This window comes from Neoarius graeffei, chromosome 18 (assembly GCF_027579695.1).
Source record: "Neoarius graeffei isolate fNeoGra1 chromosome 18, fNeoGra1.pri, whole genome shotgun sequence".
NCBI classification, from domain to species: Eukaryota; Metazoa; Chordata; class Actinopteri; order Siluriformes; family Ariidae; genus Neoarius; species Neoarius graeffei.
In genome coordinates, this window is record NC_083586.1 from 61,744,284 (window position 1) to 61,757,964 (window position 13,681).

General features: G+C 43.6%; 1 protein-coding gene across 1 annotated transcript; it reads right to left on the reverse strand.

Moving 5' to 3' along the window:
- Positions 1-1,251: 1,251 nt before the first annotated feature.
- Positions 1,252-12,759, reverse strand: sertad2a (SERTA domain containing 2a). The gene is made up of 2 exons (XM_060899588.1): positions 12,618-12,759; positions 1,252-2,366 (listed from the first exon to the last, which is right to left on the reverse strand). The coding sequence occupies exon 2, from the start codon at positions 2,353-2,355 to the stop codon at positions 1,570-1,572; it is 786 nt and encodes a 261-aa protein (XP_060755571.1). The 5' UTR covers positions 2,356-2,366; positions 12,618-12,759; the 3' UTR covers positions 1,252-1,569.
- Between the last annotated feature and the right edge of the window lie 922 nt (positions 12,760-13,681).

A 13,681-nucleotide genomic window follows, 5' to 3' on the forward strand; every position in this document is an offset into this window, starting at 1 on the left:
TATGACCCCTGTGTAGAGGCATCCATGGCAGGTGGCGCCACCTGGTGAGCAATTCTTGTTGGAATGTCTTTAGAGTCTTCTGGGTGAATTTCCGTGAAAATGTCCCAGCAGTTTGCGAAGAGTAATGTTTAATGTGACGAGTCACCTAAAAATTTCAAACGCCCATAAAATTGTAAATATAATGGGTGGTGCCACCATCTTGACAACTTTTATGCACTCCCACCTGGAGAATGTTGTATGTGAATTTGATCGAAATCCGATCAATCCTGTAGCGAATTTTTATTTTTTTAAATCCCCTTGGCATATAATGCAGGGGGACATAGCTACAGTATCTGTCTGTAAACATTTTAGCTTCCGAAGCATACTCAAACTATTAGGATATTTTTCACAAAACCTGACAGTTATGTTAAGTGACTAGAGTTGTTGTGCCTTTTGACATTTTGGGATTTCTGTGAATATTTTTTCCCTTATTTCTATGGTAACCAATTCAACTTAGGGAAAATTTGGAGTGGGTTTTCATGTGGGGGCCGGGGGGATATGTCATCTCCTGATGACTCTTCTTGTAAATTGTAGACAGACAACGACGGCAGACAACCCTTGAACGCGTAAGCTCCTCTGGCTTGGCCTATGGCTGGATGAGCTGCTAATAAAATTGTTACTTTCTTCCCAATACAAAATTAACTCTCATTGAATTCAGTGTGAAGTAATTGACTGTGCTAAGAATGGAATAAATATCTGGTCACTCAGTGTTTAAAACATGCCCTTTATCTTCTACAGGAGCGAAGCAAAAGTTCCTCTGCCGTGTCATCAGATTTGGAGTTTGTGCAGTGGAGATGAGTCAAAGTATGTACAGTTAGCATAAGAAATAGGCGAACTAGCCAGGATTGTTTACTGGTTTGAGTGGGTGTGGTCTGTAAAGTAAGTCCTGTACATAAGACCTGATTTGACAAATCAGGAAGTAGATACTCAAACCTGTTTTTGTTTTTTTTTTGGGGGGGGGGAATTTTATTTTTAAAGTGTGTGAATCCTATTGAATTTGTAGCATAAAATATTTGCCAAGTTGACATCAGCACATTCTGGCTTTTCCGCTATGTTGGGCGTGGTGATGTGATTTCAGTCCTTGTGGAATTTGCCTTGAGGAATCATTCAGGCTTAAAGAAATCAAATTTAAGTTCAGTAGAACAACTGTGAAACGATATTACATTTGAGAGGAAAGAAACGAGCCATATATCTACAAAACCATCACCTTTATTTCATAGTCATTTCAGTAGCAAAATAGTGTGCCTTCATATTTATAAAAGTGTAAAATCTCTTAAAACAAAAATAGAGCTGAAAAAATCTCATATATTACATCCCTGTTTTAACTGCCATATAATAAATACAAGCGAAAATAAATATACAATCGTTTCCATGGCGACTGGGTTGGACCACAGCCCATAATTCACAACACTGCAGTAATTCAATTTGCCTTATGTTTTTAGCGGTGTTTAATCTGACTTATTTTGAACAATTATTTTTTTAAAATCGCAATTTAAATATACAAGTCCAATTCTTTAATAAATTCTGGTCTTACGATCCAACCAGCACCTCCATAATGTGTTCCAGTTCATTGAGGTCCGTTTTGAGTGGCTGGTTTGTCAAACTCCTCATGAGGTCATCCGTTGCCATGGAGACAACCTTTGACTGTGAACCCTGACCAGGACTCAGGTTCAAGGTGCAAGGGTTCAACTCGCACAGGAAGTTGTCAAGGTCTGAGAAGAGGAAATCGTCCAGCGAGAGGTCAGGAAGGATTGCTGGGCATGGGGAGGGGTGTATTGGTGAGGAGGTGTGGTTTAAGGTGGGCTGCACAAAGTCAAAGTGAGGCTCAAGGCAGATGGTCTGCATTGGAGTTTCTTTTTCGATTCCATTTGTACCCGGTTCAGAGAGAGAGGATGATGAGGTGTTTGGCTCATTGAGTTCTGGTAATGTTGAGGCGAACCCATCCTTGGGTGAAATGGAAGCGTCTGGAGAGAAATCTGGCTCACCGTCCTGCTCTAGAACCCATGCCGGAGTCAAACTGACTTCAAGTGCTTGATGCTGTGGAAATTTCTGGTTCTGTTCGGCCGGGGGTCTCGGACACGGCGCCCCCTGGTGGCTGATTTCCTCCTGAATGAGCCGGAGCGTGTTAGTAATGAGGACGCGGCGGCCCAGAGATGGAACATGGCACAGTTTCTGAAGCGAGAGCTGCAGAACTGTCTGCCTCTGCCATGAGTACGCCATGGAAGACTCTGCCCATACGGCTGCCATCTTGGGCTGGGTATTGGGCTCGTCCTTATCCTCTGGCTCCAGTGTTCGTTTCAGACCTGTACACGACATGGGGCAGGTATCTGTGAGAAGGGGAAGAGATAAAATAAAAATTAAAAAAAGGTTTAAATTTTCAGGAAATTAAGTTTTTGCTACGTGCATGAAGTTCACTCCAGTGGTGGAGCATCTGAATGGGCATGTACAGTGTTGTCTATTTGATAAATCAACAATTATGACATTTTAGCATACACTGGTTCTCAGTGCCAGTGACCCCTTTCCCAGTGAATACATTTATTTCATTAACATTCTTTAAAATTTGTCATTTTTTTGGAGCCTTGAAATGTTCTATGACTGAACATTCCACTGATGGAATAAGGTCTGGCTTGACTTCGGTGCCTGGACCCCTGAATATAACTGATAATGTTGGTTGTGATTTCTACAACTGTGAAAATTAAAAAAAAAGTGTATGTACAGTGGTGCTTGAAAGTTTGTGAACCCTTTTGAATTTTCTATATTTCTGCATAAATATGACCCAAAACATCAGATTTTCACACAACTCCTAAAAGTAGATAAAGAGAACCCAGTTAAACAAATGAGACAAAAATGTTATACTTGGTCATTTATTTATTGAGGAAAATTATGCAATATTACATATCTGTGAGTGGCAAAAGTATGTGAACCTTTGCTTTCAGTATCTGGTGTGACCCCCTTGTGCAGCAATAACTGCAACTAAGCATTTCCGGTAACTGTTGATCAGTCCTGCACACCGGCTTGGAGGAATTTTAGCCCGTTCCTCCGTACAGAACAGCTTCAACTCTGGGATGTTGGTGGGTTTCCTCACATGAACTGCTCGCTTCAGGTCCTTCCACAACTTTTCCATTGGATTAAGGTCAGGACTTTGACTTGGCCATTCCAAAACATTCACTTTATTCTTCTTTAACCATTCTTTGGTAGAATGACTTGTGTGCTTAGGGTCGTTGTCTTGCTGCATGACCCACCTTCTCTTGAGATTCAGTTCATGGACAGATGTCCTGACATTTTCCTGTAGAATTCGCTGGTATAATTCAGAATTCATTGTTCCATCAATGATGGCAAGTCGTCCTGGCCCAGATACAGCAAAACAGGCCCAAACCATAATACTACCACCACCATGTTTCACAGATGGGATAAGGTTCTTATGCTGCAATGCAGTGTTTTCCTTTCTCCAAATAGAACGCTTCTCATTTGAACCAAAAAGTTCTATTTTGGTCTCATCCGTCCACAAAACACTTCCAATAGCCTTCTGGCTTGTTCACGTGATCTTTAGCAAACTGCAGACGAGCAGCAATGTTCTTTTTGGAGAGCAGTGGCTTTCTCCTTGCAACCCTGCAATGCACACCATTGTTGTTCAGTGTTCTCCTAATGGTGGACTCATGAACATTAAAAAACCTTTATTTGTCACATGCACACTTCAAGTACCGTGAAACTCATCCTCTGCATTTAACCCATCTGAAGCAGTGAACACGCGCGCGCACACTCAGAGCAGTGGGCAGCCACACCAGAGCACCTAGGGAGCAGTCAGGGGTTCGGTACCTTGCTCAAGGGCACCTCAGCCCAAGGCCGCCCCACATCAACCTAACTGCATGTCTTTGGATTGTGGGGGAAACCGGAGCACCCGGAGGAAATCCACGCAGACATGGGGAGAACATGCAAACTCCACACAGAAAGGCCCTCGCCGGCCGCTGGGTTCGAAACCAGAACCTTCTTGCTGTGAGGTGACCGTGCTAACCACTACACCACCGTGCCGCCCATTAACATTAACCAATGTGAGAGAGGCCTTCAGTTGCTTAGAAATTACCCTGGTGTCCCTTGTGACCTCACAGATTATTACACGCCTTGCTCTTGGAGTGATCTTTGTTGGTCGACCACTCCTGGCGAGGGTAACAATGGTCTTGAATTTCCTCCTTTTGTACACAATCTGTCTGACTGTGGATTGGTGGAGTCCAAACTCTTTAGAGATGGTTTTGTAACCTTTTCCAGCCTGATGCGCATCAACAGCGCTTTTTCTGAGGTCCTCAGAAATCTTTCTTCGTGCCATGATACACTTCCACAAACGTGTTGTGAAGATCAGACTTTGATAGATCCCTGTTCTTTAAATAAAACAGGGTGCCCACTCACACCTGATTGTCATCCCATTGATTGAAACACCTGACTCTAATTTCACCTTCAAATTAACTGCTAATCCTAGAGGTTCACATACTTTTGCCACTCACAGATATGTAATATTGGATCATTTTCCTCAATAAATAAATGACCAAGTATAATATTTTTGTCTCGTTTGTTTAACTGGGTTCTCTTTATCTACTTTTAGGACTTGTGTGAAAATCTGATGATGTTTTAGGTCATATTTATGCAGAAATATAGAAAATTCTAAAGGGTTCACAAACTTTCAAGCACCACTCTGTGTGTGTGTGTGTGTGTGTGTGTGTATACACACACACACTCCACCTACTGTTTTCTGCAGTTCTCTAATCAGCCAAGCCAGTGCATACAAGCACACACATACAAATCAAGAGCTTCAGTTAATGTTCACAATGTTCAAACATCAGAATGGGAAAAATTGTGATCTCACAGTGAAGTGTGCCTTTCTTTCACTGTGGTATGGGTGTTGGTTTGAGCCAGATGGACTGGTTTGAGTATTTCAGAAACTGCTGATCTCCTGGGGTTTTCACACGCAACAGTCTCTCGAGTTTACACAGAATGGTGCAGAAAAAAAAAACATCGAGTGAGTGAATGAAAGTTCTGTGGGTGGAAATAAACGCCTTGTTGATAAGAGAGGGTCAGAGGGAAATGGACGGATTCGTGATTTGAGCTTTTTTGCCAGGAAGGATATAGTAACTCATGTAATCATTCTTTACAACCGTGGTGAGCAGAAAAGCATCTCAGCATGCAACAGCAGAACAGAAGAACACACTGGGTTCCACTCCTGCAGCCAAGAACAGGGATCTTAGGATCAACAACAAGTTCCTATTAAAGTGGCCGGGGAGTGTGTGTGTGTAGGCTACAGTGTTGGTGGAAAAGTAAGTATGGACTCTACTCAACTCATTTAACATTATCGTGGTGAGTGTAGAAGATTTGTTTTGAGATGCTTATTAAATCATTTGAATCATTAAATCAAGTGTTTCTGTTGCTTGGTAAAACTTCTTTATCGAGCCTCTATGCTCAGACCTGAGAGCACTCACTCAGACAGCATCCTTTAATTAAAGCGAGACGGCCTTTCGATTTCATAAAACTGGTGAAATTTAGTTCCCTCTGAAATGCGGTCATTGTGATATGTATATTTCTGTAATAGGCAGCACAGTGGTGTAGTGGTTAGCGCTGTCGCCTCACAGCAAGAAGGTCCGGGTTCGAGCCCCGTGGCTGGCGAGGGCCTTTCTGTGTGGAGTTTGCATGTTCTCCCCGTGTCCGCGTGGGTTTCCTCCGGGTGCTCCGGTTTCCCCCACAGTCCAAAGACATGCAGGTTAGGTTAACTGGTGACTCTAAATTGACCGTAGGTGTGAATGTGAGTGTGAATGGTTGTCTGTGTCTATGTGTCAGCCCTGTGATGACCTGGCGACTTGTCCAGGGTGTACCCCGCCTTTCGCCCGTAGTCAGCTGGGATAGGCTCCAGCTTGCCTGCGACCCTGTAGAACAGGATAAAGCGGCTAGAGATAATGAGATGAGATGAGATCTCTCAAAATATCAGGCCATTCTGTGGCTGGGAAGTTATTTAATTTGAGGGGATTAAAGCAAATAATGTGCATGAAATCGCTCGCTTCGCGCAGTCAAGCAGACAGAGGAAGTCCGTGTGCGCATGCGCAGGTTTACCTTCTTCTTCTTTTGGGTTTTACGGCAGCTGGCATCCACAGTGTTGCATTACTGCCATCTACAGGTTTCCCTTTGAGCGTGCACTGACAGTTCCATCATTCTGTCGCTAAATGAACAGCTGATCACACCGAGGTGCTCGCTGAGCGCCAATATTTATTAGTTTGGTCCTGTGTTTCCTTTCCTTCGTATATAACATAACGTCTTTTCTTCTCGCTTTCTTTCCGTTACTGTAGTCGGTCTTTCACGCTTCATTCGCACACTCACGTCCTCCATTTTTCTCTCCTGTTTCAAATTTGTTTCCCACAGTGCTTTGCGTGAACGGGGAAAGCCCACCATGTGATGCATGACGTAGTATCTTGAACTGGGTCATGGTGAAGCAGGAAAAAATAGCGGAGAGTTTAGGGACACGTGGAGATAAATTCATTAATTGTTCTCATCTCATTATCTCTAGCCGCTTTATCCTGTTCTACAGGGTCGCAGGCAAGCTGGAGCCTATCCCAGCTGACTACGGGCGAAAGGCGGGGTACACCCTGGACAAGTCGCCAGGTCATCACAGGGCTGACACATAGACACAGACAACCATTCACACTCACATTCACACCTACGCTCAATTTAGAGTCACCAGTTAACCTAACCTGCATGTCTTTGGACTGTGGGGGAAACCGGAGCACCCGGAGGAAACCCACGCGGACATGGGGAGAACATGCAAACTCCACACAGAAAAGCCCTCGCCAGCCACGGGGCTCGAACCCGGACCTTCTTGCTGTGAGGCGACAGCGCTAACCACTACACCACTGTGCCGCCCCATTAATTGTTCTATTTAAAAAAAAAAAAACTAAAAATTGGAAGTCTGTGATTTAAATTCAGTAGCTTTCGGTCAACTGAACAAAAATAACTGGGTGTCAGGGGGAAATTCTTTTTATGACCATTTGAACTAGATAGAACTTGACGCCAACGGCGTCGATGGGGATGCCTCGGCCCGGTAAACTACACGCCTTATTAAGTTGTGATTTGGGGATGGACATTTGACCTCACAGTAATCTTGACCTGGTGAAATTACTTGTATCAGCCTTGGAAATATTGTGTTCACAAGGTTTTTGGACAGATATTTGACCTCACAGTGACCTTGACCTTAGACCTTTTGATCTCAAAATCTAATCAGTTCATGTTTGTCCCAAAGTGCACAAATGGTGAAAGTTTGGTGAAATTCCTTTCATTAGCCTTTGAGTTATCGTGTTCACAAGGTTTCGGGATGCACACATGGACGGACGGACAGACGGACAACCCGAAAACATAATGCCTCCTGTACCTTAAGGTGGCGGAGGCATAAAAATCTGAAAGGCAGTCTAGCTTTAATTGCAAAACAGCTGATTCAGCCCATGTTTACATTAGACCGTATCAGCGGATCATCAGATTAACGTTTTTAAAACGATTTGCGTGCACACAGCAACACCAATACACGGATACGCTCGGCTCCGCAGGCATCCTGCGCTCCAAATCACTCCGCCCTGAACAGCGAGTGCCCTCTGGAGGGTGCACACTCCGGCCCTGCGCAGCTCACAGAGCGCGCGAGTGAAGTGCACAAGCAGTGATTCGGGACTGAGCCGCTGTGTGTGTGATCCCAGCGCATATCACTTACCACTTGCAAGTGGAAGGATGTCAAGCCTAAAGACAATCATAACTACACAATGGGCAGTATTTGCATCAGTATTTGCAGTATTTTCATACTTTTATACTCTTTAATGAAAGGTGATGCAAGGTGGAAGTCCGTGCCGTTTTTCAGCAGTCGTGTCACATGACCAACGCCAGCGAATCAGGAAGGTGGATGTCACAGTGACGTTGTCCGATGACGACGCCAGCTAGAGCTCAGCACAGCGTATCCACGTATTCTCAATGTTTACACAGCACCGGAGCTGACACGATCTGGATTGAATACGTGGACCCTGGCGGATTCCCGTTTCCCGGCGTTTCCAGGTGGTTTAATGTAAACGGACAGTGCATCCGCGAAGAAAACGAGACAGATACGGTCTAATGTAAACGTAGCCTCAGTTAAAGGCCGACGAAGGCAGCAATATTTTACGAGAGCTCACTAATGAGGTATAGTACTGTACCATTCTGACAAACAACTTGTCAGTCCAGACTCAATAATAATAAAGTTGCTCATCCAGTTACTTCTTGTCACAGAAACAAAAAAAAAAAAGGAAGGAAGGCTGAGGTTTGTGGGTTCTTAAAAAATAAGTCAATAAACCATCAACAAAAGTTAATCTGAGAAAAATGAACCATAGGATGAATGCGTGTGACAGTTAGTCGAATTAATGGAACTGAATTCCAGATTTTTATTTTAGTCGTGTGTTATGAGTCTCTTCCACCCTCAACAATGCCACTGTGGGATTTGATCCATGCACTGGAGACCCACCGTTATGTGTTTGGACATCACTGGAACACAGACTCGTTGGCGTGTATGGTGTCACATGACCGTGTGTCATACAGGCTGTGTGTCACTCAGCAAAAAAACATTTTAAAAAAGCCCTCGAGTTGTTTCACTATGAGCACTGAACCTGTCTGAGTGACTTCCTGGAAGTGTTGCTTTATGGGAACTGAACACTTTACAAGAAAACGAGAATCACACCTTAAAAAATGACACTGGTTTTTTGCGTCTGAGGTTTAAGTGCTGAGTGATGATGAGGTGGGTTTTTTTTTGTTTTTGCTTGTGAATGAAAAGGTAAAGCTAAAAGGAAATAAAGTGAGCTGAATTTTCAAAATCTGTAACTTAAAAGTACAACCAACAAAGAAACCAAACCGTTAAAGCTATACTTAGTCCAAGTCTTATCGGTTCTGAAAATATCTTTAAAGCCGTTAGTTCACCATTAAAAGTCCTAAAATGTCAGCGGTGTTATGGACGTGCAGTGAGGGCGGTAAAACATGATGATAAGAATCACGAGCCAGTCAACTTTTGACTCATTTACACCCACGGACGACCTTTTACAACTAAATCAAGTAGTGTTTGGTTACTGAGTGAAAACTCAGTTTTTATACTGTGCAAAAGTCTTAGACCCTCACAAACTTGATCGATTTCTATTTTATGATTTCTACATTATCAAGTCACATTACCAAAACATTTTAGAGTTCCAAACATTTGTTTGTTTTTTCCAGCACAAAATTAAATGTTACAGAAGAAAAAGTTTCTCTCTGAGCAGCATATTCCATAAGAGCGCACTTTTCAGATAAAAAAAGAAAACGTAACGAAGGCTGCTGGGTTTCGGTGCAAAATGAAGAAGCGAGTGCGACAGTCAAAGTGTCCAGAAGAACTGCGGCTGGTTCTGGAAGATGCTCAGGAAAACCTACAGATCATTTCCACATAAAACTGACCTCACTGGACCTCATCTCATCTCATTATCTGTAGCCGCTTTATCCTGTTCTACAGGGTCGCAGGCGAGCTGGAGCCTATCCCAGCTGACTACGGGCGAAAGGCGGGGTACACCCTGGACAAGTCGCCAGGTCATCACAGGGCTGACACATAGACACAGACAACCATTCACACTCACATTCACACCTACGCTCAATTTAGAGTCACCAGTTAACCTAACCTGCATGTCTTTGGACTGTGGGGGAAACCGGAGCACCCGGAGGAAACCCACGCGGACACGGGGAGAACATGCAAACTCCACACAGAAAGGCCCTCGCCGGCCACGGGGCTCGAACCCACCCGGACCTTCTTGCTGTGAGGCGACAGCGCTAACCACTACACCACCGTGCCACCCACTTTTGTATGTATGTGTGTGTACCGTATACCGTATATAGTTTTCATACTAGACATTTGGATGTTTCTTATGCAGTTTCATCATTTTATTAAGAATGTTTCCAAGTCACATGTTCAGTTTTACTGTTATTTATGATCATGTCTGTGATAAACCAAAAACTTTTTCGAACCTAGCTATTGAAATTGTTATTCCGCTGCGTGAAGTTGCATGTACAGGGTGTGTGAGGGTTAGATTTCATGTTTCAAGGGCTTGTTTTCGGGCTCCTTTTGATTAGCCGACAGGCTTTTTTAAAAAATACAGACCAAGCAATTGGGATTCTGGGTAAAAAAAAAAAAAAAAAAAAAAAAGAGTCGTACCTCGCAGGTGACAAGCTTAAGAACCCAAGTCACTCACTAGTTTTTGTTTCGTTGTACAGATTAAGCTCAGCAGCACAAAGTAAAACTTTATAGCCAGTTTGTAAACAACCATCACTGTGTTTGCGATGTCTCATGACTGTCAGGTTGTGTCCCAGGCAGAGTAAAACGTGACTGAAGTGACTGTCATTTTAGTAAAATGAAACTGAGAGTACGTTCTGGGAGTGTGTCTGCCTCGATATTTAAAGGTGTAGGTGTGTGTGTTTTCCAGCGTAAACACACCTATACCCTCTTAGTTTCATTTCTTCTCACTTGCCCATCAACATTCTTATGTATTTCTTCCTGAACCCTAACTTAACTGAGTGCACAGGCCCAGAATTTTAAAATGTGCTCCTGAAACACAAACACTGAACCCCAATCCCACCCTTCAGAACTCCCAGAACCATTATCTGGGTCACATTTTAAAACACATACTACTGTTGCTTAGACAACAGGCCACACTCCTTGACAGCAACACCGTCTGGACCCCAGCGAGGCGGACCGAAGTTACTTTTGTAAACACTGGGTCATTACTTTGTGGTATATTATCTATTATTTCACTACTTCTCTGGTTCATGGACGCAAATGAACCCGATTCAGGTAAGACATTATTTCAAGATAACCAATGTAAACATCCATCCATCCATTATCTGTAGCCGCTTTATCCTGTTCTACAGGGTCGCAGGCAAGCTGGAGCCTATCCCAGCTGACTACGGGCGAAAGGCGGGGTACACCCACCCTGGACAAGTTGCCAGGTTATTGCAGGGGCCGATGTAAACAAACAAACAAAAACTAGACACAGACTGTGACTAAAGTCACATTAATTTGTGCTAGCTGTTACAAACTGGGACGTCTGGTTACCGTACCCTATAGATCCGAAATGGTGAGAGATAGAGAATGACGCTTAATGAGGAAAAGTTGTGCCCTGCTGCCCTGAACAAAATAATAATAATAAAAAACTTATTGAAAAAAATCATGAAAATTGACAGTGTTATAATTGATTGAAAAAAAATCCCATTTTTCATGGATCTGGATCAGCGATCCAGATCAGCACCAAAAGCCATAGCCCAGAGGTATTCTTCATGTGCAATTTAGTGATGGTTGAAAACTGAGGGAGAAATAGCATCCTAAAAAACGTTAGGAGAATAATAATAAGAACACAGAAAGATCCTGCGTGAGAGTAACAATTTGCGCTGGTAGTGCAAATTAATTATCACTATAAACAAACTTTTACGATATTTCAGTGTCTCATCTCATTATCTCTAGCCGCTTTATCCTGTTCTACAGGGTCGCAGGCAAGCTGGAGCCTATCCCAGCTGACTACGGGCGAAAGGTGGGGTACACCTTTCACAGGGTTGACACATAGACACAGACAACCATTCACACTCACGGTCAATTTAGAGTCACCAGTTAACCTAACCTGCATGTCTTTGGACTGTGGGGGAAACCGGAGCACCCGGAGGAAACCCACGCGGACACGGGGAGAACATGCAAACTCCACACAGAAAGGCCCTCGCCGGCCACGGGGCTCGAACCCGCCTGGACCTTCTTGCTGTGAGGCGACAGCGATAACCACTACACCACCGTGCCGCGATATTTCAGTATAAAATTCAAACAGAACGCAGATCAAATCAGAATTTCATCATCTGGTTTGGAAGTTGCGATATCTTGAAAAGCCCCATGAGGCTGTAAACGTTGCTGATATAATATTTAGTCGCAGGAGTAACTTTAAAGTGAGAGCGCATTCAAAATGATACACGGTTTAAAAACACACAGGATGTTAGAGGGAATTGTTGTAAAGGGGTGAACTCTGGATGCCAGTTCCTGAGCCCTGCTGGTTGGGCAGTGCACTGGGCTTCAGGGTCTCTCTGTCCATCAGTGGCGCTGTGCTGCAGTTCTGAACTCTGACCACTAGAGGCGCTGCTCTTCCTGATTAATGATCACCGACGGACAGCTGAAACACGCAAAAACTTCCAGCGCGAGACTCATTTACAACATCTGGATTAAATATATTATAGATATGATGTAAAAAAAATTAAATAAATATATATGTATATACATTAATGATGAAATAAAAGTCCTCGGTTAGATTTGGTGTACAGACCTGTAGACATTTATCCAGAGTCCTAGTTCTCGTTTTGCTGTAAAGGTTATTCCCCCCACTATACAAACCCAGTGCTGATTAACTTCATCTTTAAAACGGAAGTGTTTTTAAACATGTATTTGGACTAAATGTGGATAAACACCGTCTGGTTCACCGACTCTACACGGAGCTGGTGAGGTTCGATACTTCACTAACATTTATAAACACACACACACACACACACACACTCACCGCTGGACACACTGATCCTCCGGACACTTTAATCCCACCGCGGCGGAGTCATGGCCGAGTTCACTGAGTTAGAGGAGAGAGAGAGAGAGAGGGAGAGAGGGAGGTGTTCTCACTCCATCAGCGCTGATGGGAATGGAACTGATCTCAGAGCGGCCAACAAACACCGACTGGGTTCTGCTTGTGCGCGAGCGCCTCCTCTCACACGACACCCACACAGTGACGTCACACTCAGTGACTGACTCGGAGGTGAGCGCGCTCACAGGCACGTTCCCCGCGAGCACGCGCCTCTCTCAGTGTGAGCGCTCAGCCCACAGCACTGCAGGAACAATGGCCTTAAAGTTCCTGGAATTAAAAAAAAAAAAAAAGACCTAGAGCCCAAATCACTTGACTGACAATGGCTTTAATGTTCCCAAAATGTGGAAATTCTAGAGCCCGAATAACTTCACAAACAGTGGCTTAAAAATTTCAGAAATGTGAACATTCTGGAACCCAAATCACATAGCTAGCAATGGCTTCAATGTTCCACGAGTGAAATTCCTAGAGCCCAAATCACTTAACTAGCAACTGCTTTACTGTTCCAGAAACAGCAACGTTCTAGAGCCCAAATCACTTGACTGACAATGGCTTTAATGTTCTCAAAATCTGAAAATTCTACACCCCAAATCACTCAACTAGCAATGACTTTAATGTTCCCAATATGTGAAAGTTCTAGAGCCCAAATCACTTGACTGACAATGGCTTTAATGTTCCCGAAATGTGGAAATTCTAGAGCCCGAATAACTTCACAAACAGTGGCTTTAAAATTTCAGAAATGTGAACATTCTGGAACCCAAATCACATAGCTAGCAATGGCTTCAATGTTCCACGAGTGAAATTCCTAGAGCCCAAATCACTTGACTAGCAACTGCTTTACTGTTCCAGAAACAGCAACGTTCTAGAGCCCAAATCACTTGACTGACAATGGCTTTAATGTTCCTGAAATGTGGAAATTCTAGAGCCCGGATAACTTCACAAACAGTGGCTTTAAAATTTCAGAAATGTGAACATTCTGGAACCCAAATCAT

Coding starts and splice junctions, on each gene's coding strand:
- sertad2a (XM_060899588.1), bottom strand. CDS start 2,355: ATGTCGTGTACAGGTCTGAAACGAACACTGGAGCCAGAGGATAAGGAC.